The sequence below is a fragment of the Echiichthys vipera genome (genome assembly GCF_963691815.1).
Source record: "Echiichthys vipera genome assembly, chromosome: 18".
Classification (NCBI taxonomy): Eukaryota; Metazoa; Chordata; class Actinopteri; order Perciformes; family Trachinidae; genus Echiichthys; species Echiichthys vipera.
Genome location: NC_139843.1, coordinates 17,407,509 through 17,422,030, shown reverse-complemented (window position 1 = coordinate 17,422,030; position 14,522 = coordinate 17,407,509). Strand labels below are relative to the sequence as shown.

The window sequence follows — 14,522 nt, the reverse complement described above, 5'->3', positions numbered from 1 at the left end:
GAAGTTTTTAAAGTAGTTTTCGTGCAGAAATCTCACCCTGGTCTCTTTCATCTGCAGTGGAGCTACGTCAGGCTATCGTAGCCATGATGAACAGGAAGGACGAGCTGGAGGAACAAAACACGTACGTTGGGTGATATTGTTGTTATCTGCACACACACACACACACGTACACACACACGTACACACACACACACACACACACACACACACACACACACACACACACACACACTCAGACAGGAGGTAGATATCGAACCTTTCTGTATAAATTGTGTGAGCTTGTTTTTCTTTTATATCCTGAGATGAGAGGGGTGTTTTTGTACTGACTTGGAGGCAGGAAACTGTTTTTGTTGTGTTTTGTTTTTAGCATTAAGCCACCTAATTTAACAGCTGCTAAAACAGATCATTGTGCAAACTGCAAAGCCCAGTTCAATAAAAGTCTGTTGTAATAACAACAAAACTGTTTTATGTTTCTACACCTTTTGTGATTAATAAAGTGAAACTTCCGCCAAGCATTATCTAGATCTTTATGATTAACTGTGATATGTACTTGGGGCATTAAAATAACTGCCATGCAGTGTGTTGTATCAGAACTGAGTGTGAGTATAATTAAAGAAGCTTAATGATGTTTATCGGATCTTTTGTTTATGAAAATACCATTAACAGAAGGTCACATTTAGTATGTGTAAATATGGAGGATTAGGATTATCCAGATTTTATCACCTGAATGTAAATGGGACAGGAAATACAAAGATTCTTGATCTACTTTGTGCATCCGACAGGTCTCTTCGCAGTCTACTGGATGGGGAGATGGAGCACTCAGCAGGCCTGAGGCAGGAAACCGATCTGCTGAAGAGGAAGCTGGCAGAGCTGGAGGAGAGACACACGGCCAAGGTCCAGGCTCTGGCCAGGTAAGAAACAGCTTGGAATCAAGTCATAAAAGTGATAAGTGGAAAGTGCCAAAACTACGCTCTAGCACTGACATTTCTTGAAAGAAGTTTAAAATCCCCTAGGGGAATCAGGCTGAACAGCTTCAGTTATTGCTATGACCTTTTCCAGGTCAGAATAGGAGAAGGCCCCCTTTTTTTATTGCCCAATTCGTAAGATTAAAGATGCCAAATATGCAAAGAAAAAACTGACCCATTTTAAGGACCTTTAACACAGATTAGAGTTGTAGCAAATCAGAGCTGTGTCAGCATACACCGAGACGGTGTTGATTTACCCATTTGCTTAACTTTTCAAATCGAGCTAAGACGATTTTGCCTTGCACGGCAGCTGGATTCTGGCGATATCAGAAGTTCACTCGAAAATCAATCTTGCCATGCTTGAAATAATGCGTTTGTCAGAACCGGAGGTTGCGTTAATCAACAATTGCCGAAAAAAGTCAGAAACATTTTGAAGGCCGTCGGCCATTCTGACAGAGTAGAACACTGACGGCGATCAACCGTAACTTGAAGTAATTCACACCATGTCCAGTAAAAATGGGAGTGTATGCTCTGTATGCTGTAAGTCGCAGCTCAGAGGAGCAGGTGGAGAGTTTGACAAGATGATGGTGGCGGATTTGATTTTAAAGTTGTATCCAAAATAAAGCCAGGGCCACTTTTGCTTTTAAGTTTCCTAATGTGGTTCTGTATGGCCATTACTGTCTTTTATCACCCCAAAAACATTTTATTCTAATCAACATATTCATTAAATGTCACTATGAGATAAGTGTCTATTTGGAGGAGAAAACTGAGTACAAACATTAGATATGTTATGACGTTGTTTCCTCTATCTTCAGCTGAAAAGGAGAGTAGCTGTATATTGCTGATGGGTGGACTATTTTCCAGAGCAAAGTGCTGTAAAACATTTCAGAAGAGCCAGAATTTGAATCACTTTACATTGTAATGATTGTTTCATTGGTACTCACCATTAACCTATCAACTCCCTGCGGATATACAGTATGATGGCAGTTTTGGGCTGTGGGACGTTTTACATCTTGCAGTTTTAAATTAGGGGGGAGGCTCTGGAAAGCCTGGAATTAAATTGGTTTGTTTGTAATTAGGGTTTTTGAAGTAATTATTGTCACAACATAAATTAAAAATTGGCTGAATACATTTGTTGAAAGACTGAACTATGTATTTCAAAACAGAGTGGCGGTTCTCTTAGGGCCTCTCCCCCCTTACAAGAGGCGCAAAATGGTTTATGAGAATCTGACAGTCTGTCAGCTGATCTACTGACCAGTGACGTTGTAATGACATCCCTCATGAAAGTAAAGTCTGGCTCCCAGAAGAGATGGGAGTAAATATGAAAAAAAGCAAAACAAACTAAGGGAAAACAACTGTTATTTAATTTCTTTTAAAAGAAAGGTGGCTAGTTATTAGCAAACTCCTACTATGACAGGGGGTCATCCCTATGTTCCCCGGGTCCTATGTTCCCCGCTTTGTATGCGACCGGGGAACATAGGACCCGGGGAACATAGGTACGCTCCCTTATGACAGCTAGCTTGCAGCTTCCTAGCTGAGACAGACACAGCTGCTATAGCAGGCTAGGGTAAGGGTTTACTACCTGAATACAGTGGGAGTTAGCCGGGGGGGTTATATAGGGCCCATAATTTGGCATAGACAGGGGTGTACCTGTCTATGGAATAAAACTGGAAGTTTTTAGGCAGTAAACCTTGTGTAAAAGCTTTAATGAACTTCATGTCTCGTGATTAAAGCTGCTTTGCTGCCTGGCTGTGCTGATACCTACAGTAGCTGCATCAGTGTTTTACCCATAATAACAGCAATTACCACTACACCACATAGAGCCTTACAGAGACAGCAAAATAAACTTTGTGCAACTATTACCGTCAAGTCTCCACATCCACTTCAGTCCAATCATGATGAAAAGTCTTAGAGGACGAATGTCAGGGCAACCTTTTTCCCTTTCTTCAAGGTACTACATTTCCTCCGATAAATCGCACACACTTTTATCCCAATAAGTTAACACCTACAGTTTCCCTGAAAGTGAATCGCGTCACCTCAGTATTTACAATTGAATGCCTGTATGCCAGAAGTGTTCCTTTGAGCCCTGAGCCCTTTAAATAGAGGATTAGTCATCCTTCAGCAGTCTAAACAGAAAGCCCCACAGAGTCTGTGTTCAGATAGTAGCCTCCTACAGTAAGTCAAGCCACCAGCTACGATTGATCGAGTGACTCAAGTTAAGTGTGTAGGGACTGCTAAAGCTGATGGGCTTGCAGTGTGGCGAGGACCAGTGGGTGGTACTAACGCAATACATGTACTCTGTTATCTTTACTTTAATATTTTCTTCAATAAATTGTAAGACTAGTTGTTTGGTGGATTCCTTTTAAGACCTTTACACACCAAGGGGAAATTTCTTACAATTAATTTGCACCTTAATAGGTTTTTTTGATGCTGCTAGGTGATGCTGCCTTTTTTTTTTGACCTGGCATCAACCAATCACATTGTGTTGTATAGTTATGAGGAACACATAGGTTTTGTAGTTCGCTACCAAGACGACAAACTTCATATTACTCCTTTAACCTTGGCAAAAGCAGCACATCTTCCACATCTTTCATTTTTTCTTTTCACAATAAAAGCCCTAGACACATACTATGTAGTTCACTGTTTACCTGAGGGAACTCAAATTCAACTCTGAGAGTTTTGCTAAAAAGAAACTTCATAAAATAGCTTTTAGTAGCTTAGGTCATACAACAACTTACCTCAGACAGACAGCCAAACACTGAATTTTGAACATGTTGTTGAACAAGTGTAAAAATGTGCAGCTTTTACTCAAGTAGCTATTTTTATGAGTACTTTTACTACTGCTTGAGTCGATATACTTATAACGAAGCAATACTTTTTTTACGTTAGACACTATGGCTGAATTGGGTAAACATTTAAACTAATAGATATTACCACAAGACTTACCCAGTTAATGACTTACATTAAGACATTTATTTCCTGTATTACAGGTTTTCGGAAGTGTAATATTTAAATATACACATTAGCTGTTCTCTTATGAAGTATCTGCTGATTTGTATACATTGGACAAAGCCAGGTTCCAGATTCTTCTGACATATTAAAGTCTAGGTCTCAGCTCAGGTTTTTACAGGTGGAATTTGGAATATTCGTTTTTACTGTCAACAGCCATAAAATAATTTCTTTTCATCATGTTTTTAATCCATACTGTACTGTATATGTCTGTTCAGAATATATATAGGAATGAAACTGGAAGGTTTGGTGTGTTTAAGTGCGACTGTTGGCCTTTAAAGATACAGTATGTGTCATAATTCCTTACATTTTTATGACATTATAGATGCATAGGGTAAAACATTTTAACTATTCGATATCACCATGAAACTTCCCAGGTTGATTACTTAAATTAAAGAATGATGGTTTTGCCTGCTGTGTCTTGCCTCAAGCACCTGCTTTTGTTTACCCAGCGTTATCGAGGACTGACTGACTTTCTTTTTTTATGTGCGACAATTTTAATGTTCACATTTTTCAATTTGAGGGAGTTGAAATGGAAAGGGACATAGAGCGTACAAGGATCAAGGGACGGCCTCATGACTGCCTCACTCTCTCTGCAGGCGACTGACATACAGTGTGCGCACACACTCAGACACACAAACCCTATTCTATAGTTCGCCGCTAAATCTCAAGTGCTGCTTTTCCTTCTCAGCCAAATCTGTCTCGATCAATAGCGGCTATAAATACCACTGAAGGAGCAGCTAGCCACTGAATGAGGGCTGGAAGCTGTCAGCATCATTCAGTGAAAGAGGCTACCGGCAATGGTTGCTATGAATCCCACAATTCTTTGTGAGTCACTCGCATTGAGGGTGAATTGGGAGTCAGTAAGCCTGACATAAGATCTGACACGGAACAATAACATCTTAACACTTGACCGTTGGCTCACTTGTTTACCGGCGGCAGCTAGCTGAAGTGCTTAACTGCTGCTGAGTTAATTGAAATGTGATATTCGACCGATTGTTTAATCTGCACTTATTTAGACAGGAGTCACTTTGCTGAGAGCAGAATATTTCAGGTTAAATATCTATCTTCAGCCGCAGATGGTCCCGCTGTTTGAGGAAGATGCCACCTGCCCATTTTATTCTGCTTATTTTAGTGCTTCTCCTAGTTGCATAATACAGTACTTATATAGTAGAGCAGGAGCCAAACCCAAGAAGTGGCGTGTGTGTTTGTGTCTTGAGCCCGGCTGTATATGGGGGTGGCAGAGGATGAGTGAGCTCCATAGATAGATTTCGGCTGACGTAGACTCCGGCAGAGGGGGGTGGGCTAAAATGAACCCGCTGCTCACTTACTGAGTTACTCACACACAAAAGTCAGATGTACAGCAGGACCCTTACTCACACACACACACACACACACACACACACACACACACACACACACACACACACACACACACACACACACACACACACACACACACACACACACACACACACACACACACAGAGAGACAAATATAACATGAAAATGTATGACTCTCACTCACTCATTGACACGCACTGTAAGCCTACATCCTCACCCTCTTCCGTAAAAAATCCAGTGTAATTCTGTACTTTTGTGGTAATCTGCAAGATCCTGAAAGTGTTAGTGTAGTCAACCGTGCTAGTTGGATTCCCTGTTACTAAACTTTACACTGGTGGCAAATAAAATATCACAATTTTATCGACTGAACACCTCAATATCAGTATTGTGACACAACTTAGGAGCTTGCTGTTAATGCTTTCACAGACATACAGTAAGCCCCTTTCACAAATTAACTGCAAACCTGAAACAATAGATAAAACATTAAACAGACGTTACTCTGACGTTAAGTCTTTGTAATGTCTGATTGAGCCCATGTGTGAATACAGGTCACTGTGCAGAGTAAGTGGGCATGTTGATGATGTTTCTGTTCTTGTGGCTGGCGGGAAACTGGAAGAATACAAACATTGAGGGTGAAGAATAAGCAGGATTTATACAAGACAATGATAAATGGCGACGAGATTCAGGAACTTTTGTCGGTAATGTTCGAATCATGAGACAAATTCAAAAGACTCGGTTATTCATGATCAAATTACCAAACGGCTAGGTTACCGGGGTATAATCCACGTCATGTCCTGTCTCCTGCACTCTATACCCAGGCATTACTCCTGGCCTAAACCAAACAAAGTATTTCCACTAAGTTAGAACACTTCTGACACAGAGAATGTCCTGTTGTGTACTACATCTCTGAAAGGGCAACATCCGGTAATTTGTCAGACCTGAATCATGGGACACTGTATGGAGTTAACTGTTAAAATCGATAACAGTCGAACAGTGCAACCTCCCCTGTAACCTAACCAAGCAGCACTGCAGACAAAACAGAACAAGACAGAAGCTACCGTTCGTCTCTCTGAAACATGAAAGCTGGTTCATCACATTAACAACACTGAGCTGACTGAGCACAGCTAGCGCTGCTGCTGGAGAACCTTAAAGACAGTTTAGTAATAAATGCACAAACAAAGCAAAAGTCCTATTTGGAATTATTTAGCATAGGAGGCTGCATACATACATGGAGCAGATCCCTGTTTACACTGTGGAGAAACCTGACCAACAACAATTCATTCACCAACTGAATCCAATGTTTATCCTCCTTAATAGAATCACTCAATGTTAACAGAAAATATATATACAAAATGTATATACACCTTACAGTAATGCGCTTTTTTTTTTCTTTTCACAACCTCAAACAGCTCAAGTGTTGATGTTGTTCATTTTTTGTAATTTTCCCCACTAGGATCAAAAATTGTATCGAGTATTTTCCAGGGTATCGTATCATCTCCGATATTCTAGTAGCGTGACAACCCTGTTCCACACATAGGAACATTTTGACAGACCCTCCATTGGTTATGTGGCTATGATAAGTACAGACATTCGGTGGTCATTTTTCTCTGCTGCTTTAACACTGAGTTAAGGAACGAAGTGCAATTTACATTTCAGCTGTCAGCATGCACCTGCATTTTCTACTGGAAATGCATTTTCTGGTAAATAAATAGTTTTCTCTATCACTAATGCATACACTTTCTTACTAAACCCTTAATTTGTAAATTTAGATTGGGAGAACTACTGAAGCTTACTTGAATGTTGACTTTTCAAACCCTGTGAGGTATCAACAAGTTACCGCATCATTTGATCTTTTTTCTAGAAAAGAGTTTGTGATTCTACATGTCACGAGCCCATCTTCTTCTAACATCACGTAGACCACACCTAGAATTTTAATTCATAGAAAAAAAGAAATCACAATTTAAAGGTACCCTGTGGAGTCCACTAGAAGTGCTAATGAGCAGTGTTTTTGTGATTGGGTCTTCTGTTTGTGTATTGTTCACATGTTCAAGGAGCAGACACACAGGCGACATAATAATGACTCATTCAGCCCTACTTGAGGTTTAGATTTCAACATTTTATGATAAAATCCCTAATGATATCTGTCGTCGCATCTCAGGTTCTTCATCACACAGTGGCTTTTATTTAGTTACGATCACTGTGAATAATGATAACAGGCATCAAGTTGCTTTAAAAATAGAATGAAATGGCCTTGTTCTGAAGCCCCCCCCCCCCCCCCCCCACACACACACACACACACACACAAACATGCACACACGCTCTCTTTTTGCCCACAACTACTTCTTGTCCCCCTTTTTAGACGTCAGTTGGCAGAGCAGAAAGCAGGCCTCTCGCAGCAGGAACACGGGAAAGCTGCCAGTCGAGTGGGCTCGGGCCAGGAAGTGGTACCTCGTCACTGGGAGAGGGGGCGGTTGGACAGGCGGACACATACGTGCGCACACATGCGCACTCACAAAAGAAACAAGAGCAGATGCCTTTTTCTTAGCTGGCAGAGCTGCTGTCTTCTCCAGGCAGTCTGGTGCAGCTGATCTAAGAAGTGTCAGAGAGAGCGGCTGTGAAGTTTGCCTAGTTTACTTGTTGGAAGTGTTTAGGCTCGATGTTTTCTTTCTTTTGGGGAGTCAATTATGTCGCTCTGCCCAGGGGGGTCTTTTTCCTTCAATCCTGAAATCTTAACAACCCAGCCCTGCACCCGTGGCCTTGTTGTGCCTGAGTTTGGATATATACGTGGCTGTGGAAGTGTGACACAAGAGTGTATGCTTTAAGTTTTTTTTTTTTTTTTTTTTCAGAGAGGCTGAGCAGTAAATTGCACTCAGGAGCATTACCCAGAGACTGAGCTGTCTGACTCTGAAGGCGTCTTTGTACCTCTCATTTAGTGCTTCCAAACAAAACCAGATCATACCTGAAGAACAGCCAATTTATCTGTGTTTATTGCACATTAAGAAGACGGAGCACAGGGATAAAGGAAGGGGTAGGGGGAGGGAGGATGCAAGAGAGAGAAAGATCACCCCAGGGCTTCTCTGAACTTAAGTAATTACTGCGTGTGGTTTAAGTTTAAGCTTCCCTCTTGAGATACTTTTTTTTGCTCATTCTTCAAGAGAAGATAAAATTGTACATCCTCTCCTTCTTTCTAATAGTCTCTTACGGTATTTGCTTTATTGAAAACACACACACACAAACTTTAGTCTTCACTAGCTTTCTCGCTTTCAAAGTATTTACAGTATCTTTATCTCTCAAACAAATGCACACGGTTTACTATTCTTTCAGCATCCTTTGTTATTTGTGCACAAAACAGTTACAATTTCTTTAAATATATCGCCGAGGCACACAGCCTTCCTTTCACTCTTTGTTCCCTTTGCGCACAAAAACTCTCATGGAAAAAGATGGGGTGACTTCAACAGTTTTATTAACAAACATAGTTAATAGGCTTATCCTCTGAGCAGGCATTCACACCAACAATATTTGTGGCTCACACTATTGCCCTTAATGAGAAAGTGGGCTTGTGGCCGGTCCCTTATCAGCTGGATGAAGGATGCAGTTTTCGCAACAGAGATGCCGAGCAAGTACTTCACTTCTGAACACACTCATTTAAAACTTTACTGTCCCTTAAGGCAGAGGAGAGTTTCAGATGACTTCCAAACACTCGATCCAATTCGATCGCTCTCAATTGGAAAGCATTAAAGGAGAGCCAAAGCTGCAGTTTCTTGCTACAGTTTTAGGAAAGAGGTAGTTGTTGTCTCTCCCAGAGGGCTTTGTAGTTTAGATTTGTTCGGTAACCATCATTCAAGTTCAGTCCTGTGGGTCTGAATGATGGTTGTCTACTAAACATAGTTTGTAAGGATTGACTCGCCAAAAGGCATTGAGGAAGTGGATGCAACTTAGAAATGTAGGCCTCAGTGGGTATTTAATAGCCTACAACTATTCAAATATATGGATACAATTTAAACACTGTATATGAAAGATAGTTTACCCAGTGGCTCAAATATAAAGAGCAGAAATAAAATATTATTAGTAATGTTTTCCTTTACTATGGAGAAATTCATCACTTTCATGGTCCACATAGAGGTAGTGCTGGGACATTTATGGTTCTCAGCCTGGGGGTCACCTGAATTCACAAATACCTAGATTATTACTGCATTCCTGTTCTAACATCAATATATCTGCTGCCACATTTAGAAGCCGGGCGAGCTTGAGGAGTGACTGTAAAATGCATTTCATTTCCTATAAAATCTTCACAATTGTTTTGTTATTTAGCTTTTATTACAAAACAGCAAAATCAGGAAATGTTGGGTTTTCATCAGCAGTAACTTGTGAAAGAAATGTCTTTCTCTCGTCTGTTCAGAGTTAAATCTTGCAACACACGCTTAACTCTGCCTTAGGGGCGGCAGTAGGTCCATAGATGACTCGGCTGGTCGCCAGTTCGAGTCCCTGTGTGGACCATGAATGGAGTGTGGACTGGTGGCTGGAAAGGTGCCAGTTCATCTCCTGGGCACTGCCGAGGTGCTGTTGAGCAAGGCACCGAACCCCCAACTGCTCGGGGCGCCGATCCATTTGGCAGCCCCCTCACTCTGACATCTCTCCATTAATTGCATGTATATGCACTGTTTGTGCATGTGGTCATCGTGCACAAACCCGTCATTTTTTAATAGCCAAGCTACTGTCAGTGGTGAGTGCAATGTTTTTATCCTCGACATAGTTTTAAAAAAAACGGCAGCCCCAGAAAACTAAACCATACAATTTACAGGCATAGTTGGAGATGAAAGGACTCAGCGAGTGTTGCATCTAGATGATGTCACAGCAGTTTAACACAGCACCACTATGGCGATCAGCTGAGAATCCCACCTAGACTCATGGGGTACTAGCCGCAGTGGAAAACATGCCGGACCAAGCACTTCGACACGCCTGGTGTCGAAGTGTGACGCAACGAGAAGTGACTGTTCAGTGTAAACACTGGCTTCCGCGGATCAGATGAGCGCAGCTATCGAGCAAGCCGCTTACTGGCGCTTTTTTCTCGTGGGTCCTTCTGTTTGAATATGGACCAGGCACCTGAAATTGTGCCTTTAATCCGTAAATTCACGTTACACAAACTGCAAATATCCTTTACCGATATGGTTTACTTTGCCTCAAAGCTCTGTTCATACGTTATACACTTCGTTGATCGATTGGTTGATTTGGCCCGTGTGTTGGTGATGGATAGATAGTTAATCCAATCAACAACCAGTATTTTTGCATCTTCAAGAGTACCCAGATGGATATGCAGAGCAAATGCGAATTATGCGAATCAATCCATCTGGCAGAGTCAGGTTACTACAAAGTATTAAAATGAGGACAGTGTCTGGTGAGGGTTGAACACTTCTTGGTTTGACTGCTCAAGGTTGCTATTAATCAATCAGTTTATGACTGAACATTTTCAAGAACTTCAATAATCAATCCTTACTTTTATTAAAACAAAAAGTAAGGATTTGCTGCTTTTCTCTCTTTTATATGATTGTAAGTTGATTGGTTGGACAAAACAAGCAAAAGGATGTCACCTCGAGGGCAATTATTCACTATTTTCTGAAATGAAGGTTGAATGATAAATTGTAAAAATAATTGATGGAATACTTGCGTCCCTAAAGGGAAGTGTCACATTAAGGTGAAATTACATGTGCCTTTGACCCGTAATATGATACTTAATGTGGTGCAAGGCATGCATTTTCTCCTAACGATAAAAAAAAGCATGCAAGACATGAAGAAAAAAAACGGTAGAAAAGGAATAACATTTAATGTCTGGGGATGTTGAGGCATGAGCTGGAGAGTTTCCTTGTCAGTAATGAGCAGGTTAATAAGGGCTCATGGGGGAAACAAGAGGTAATGTGCTTGATTTAGCATGTGGTACTGCTGTACCTGAGGACCTGAGGGAAGCCACTTCAACACAGACAGGGCATAGAGGGTGTATTTTACGCCTCTGGCTCATGTTTTATCAGTCTGCGCCGAAATTGGATTTGAAAATGTACTGAGCAGGTGAGGCTGTTGATGGAACGATGTCGGCTCATAACCTGCAGGACACTTGCTTATACTGACAGCTTCAGTAATGACCGCAGTCTATGAACACGTCCACAAATGTCCCTCAAGACTGCTTATATAGTAGGTGCATGTTGTTACATGTAGGTGTGATCTACACCTGTGCCAGGATTTCGTACAGTATCTCCATTGGCTAATACAAATATACAAGAATGTTTGTCTTGGGTTGCATATGTCACTATGCAAGGAGCCATACATGGTTAAACCTAGGCTCAAGTTGAGATTATGTAGAAGTTGGTAGAAAGTCCAGGTAAAAAAGTATGTGATGACCAAAGATCTTAAAGGACCCATACTGTAAAAAATGAGTTTTCATTATAAAGCAGGTTGAGGTTCATGAAAGTAACAAACCGCTCAATCCACAGAGTATCAGAAATTGTGTCTTTAAACGAGCCGCCAGGATTTCTTTACAGTTGTGATGTCACAACTATACTATATAAAGGTAGAAGGTGCTGTTGCAGTGATGTTACAGTCCCTCCCGGGCTGAGAGCGCAGATGTGGAAGACCTGGAAACGCTGACCAATCAGAGCAGACTGAGCTTTATCAGGATGGGGGTCTTAAAGAGGCAGTCACTAAAATTAAGCGTTTCAGACAGAAGGTGAAGACAGGTATATTCAGACAAACAATGAGACTATGAGATATATAATGTGTTTCTGAACTTTAAAACATGTTCTAGTAGTAGATACAAAGTATGAAGAATATGCACCTGAAGATTAGCATAATATGTCCCCTTTAATACATCTGCAATTGGAATCATTACCTAAAAACCTGTCCCTGTAATAACAAGCTAGGCTGATACGCCTGATTAGTTATAATCCTTTTAGTGGCTAACAAGGCTGCAGTTTATGTCACAAGGTGACATTTTTCCTGTTCCTTTTGTTTTTCATAACGAGCGTTGCAAGCACATTACATCAGCAGAGTGATCAATAATTCAACAGACCGTGTTCATTATCAGGATGTCGTAACCTGAAAACCAAATGAAAGTATTGTTTTTTTAGAGAACCATTTATTCAGAGCAATGAAAGTTTTCTGTGAATAAATTATTCTCAGAACGAAGAAGACTGAATAAACATTAGTGTTCTTAACGGAAAAGCTTTGGAAATTTGTATCTAATGGCATCATCTTAAATTTTGGTGAGCCATTAGAACTGTTGAAATGATGTAGGTACATAATGAATTTTAAAAAGCGGGACTGATGGAGCCGGTAAGAAAGGGCTCACAGATCTTTGTTGCAGTGTGTTAACATGTTCAATCAAAAACCCTGTCAACTCTGGGTTCTTGTGCTGTAGGTTGCTAGAAACATTGCAAACTTTGAACCTGCTGTAAGGTTCAACATGGCCTCACAGAAGAAAACCCAGGTGTAATTAGTAACCCTATGAGGTCAGCCAGCTCCTGGTACAGGCCCTTCGTTAATGTTCGTAACACTTGTGCTTTCTTGCTATGAAAAGTAATAGTAGTCTCAACTGTATTCTTAACTGAATTCATTTATTTTTTCTTTTGCCACTTAGTGGGCAACAGAACAGGCTGTAAACAAACTGAGATGACAACACCTTATAAGCTTGAGGGAAATATCTGGCTCTTTAGCTGCTAAATGCTCCGCTATGTTCGCCAGCTAGCTACTTGCTAACTTGCTGTTTGGTGCTGCCAGTTTTGCCAGATTGGGCAATTTTCCACCCAATGGGACTTCTTTTTCTATGGTAGGTAAAACATTTTTGGGGATGGCTTTGATGATAATTTGGGCTTCTATTTGTACCAGTTGGGCATTTCTGCAAATTGTTAGTTAGGATTAGTTTGACTATATTCCACTGAATTCGACCCTTCTCTCAAGTTAGCATCAGAGCACAAAGTAAAAGGCAGTTACTGATATGACCAAGCCCCAACCACAACGAATTCTAGGATCATCCAATGTGGAAGTGCCAATAAAAGGCAGTTTTGCAGAGTGTCCACTAAGAACAGGTTTCATAATAGAGCAGTTTCTCATTGTCCCCTATGTTAAACAGACTGTTTTCACAGCATAATTCAACCTATTTAAGGCCTGGTACAAAAAAACATTCTAGTCTGTATGTTTAGGTCATATCTCCATGACAACACTGAATTTGTTTGCACCAGGCTAGTTTTTATTTTGTCGGAGATTAAAATGTATGAATGATAATAATAATGATTTAATAACGTCTTCAAAAGGTCGACCAACATCACTAGGCAGTAAGTACTAAGTGGACACATGTCATCTTTGTCATAAGTGTCTCTGTCTGATAGCAACAGAGGACAAAAGAGCTAAAGTAATCGACTTATTGATAGGTAAAAGCTCTACCTTCGCTAAAAGTGCATTGTTTACCTGTGCGTCAAGTATCAGTGCCACTTCACTCACATTTTGTCAAATGCTGTAATCTGCCTGCTTGTGTAACGACAGACACAAACTTATTCGTAGTAAAATGAGACGCATCAGAATGTCTGCATATCTCCCAGAGCCCCAACACAAACGCACACTTAGAGCAAGCGGTGTATATGAGCTATAATTTAATCAGGCTGGAACAGCGTCTGTGCTGCGGGTGGTTCTGATAACGACGACGTGGACGGCTCCTCGGAGAGCTCGTTGTGTGGATTCAGCAGGACTCCCAGCAGGCACCTCTTTTGTTGGTGGGGAATGAGGGCTGATAAGCAGGGCACTGAAAATCACCCGTAGAGAATGAGGGGTGGGGGTACGGCGGCGGAGCAAGACAAAGGCTGTTAAATTTAACTGCCAAGGGCATAAAGGCACACTCCAACTCTTGATTGATTTCCTCCCCAAAGTCGATGATGTTCAACTGGTTACGGCTTGTAAAGAGACTGCCTCTGTCTCTCACATTGTTTCTTTATCACTCTGTCTTTGCGTTTGTGTCCTCATTTGCAGTCAAACACACACACACACACACACACACACACACACACACACACACACACACACACACACACACACACACACACACACACACACACACACACACACACACACACACACACACACACACACACACACACACACACACACACACACACACACACAACCACCAATCTGAGCAGTGCAAATGTAGGACTGTGGCTCAACTGT

At 41.1% G+C, this 14,522-nt stretch overlaps 1 protein-coding gene across 1 annotated transcript in view; it reads left to right on the top strand.

The window, feature by feature from the left end:
- Nucleotides 1–14,522, top strand: part of snx29 (sorting nexin 29) — a 156,850-nt gene that overhangs the window by 21,550 nt on the left and 120,778 nt on the right. Inside the window, exons 12-13 of the mRNA XM_083933406.1 lie at nt 58–121; nt 783–911. Coding sequence (XP_083789532.1) covers nt 58–121; nt 783–911 — 193 coding nt within the window. The remainder of the gene's footprint in view (nt 1–57; nt 122–782; nt 912–14,522) is intronic.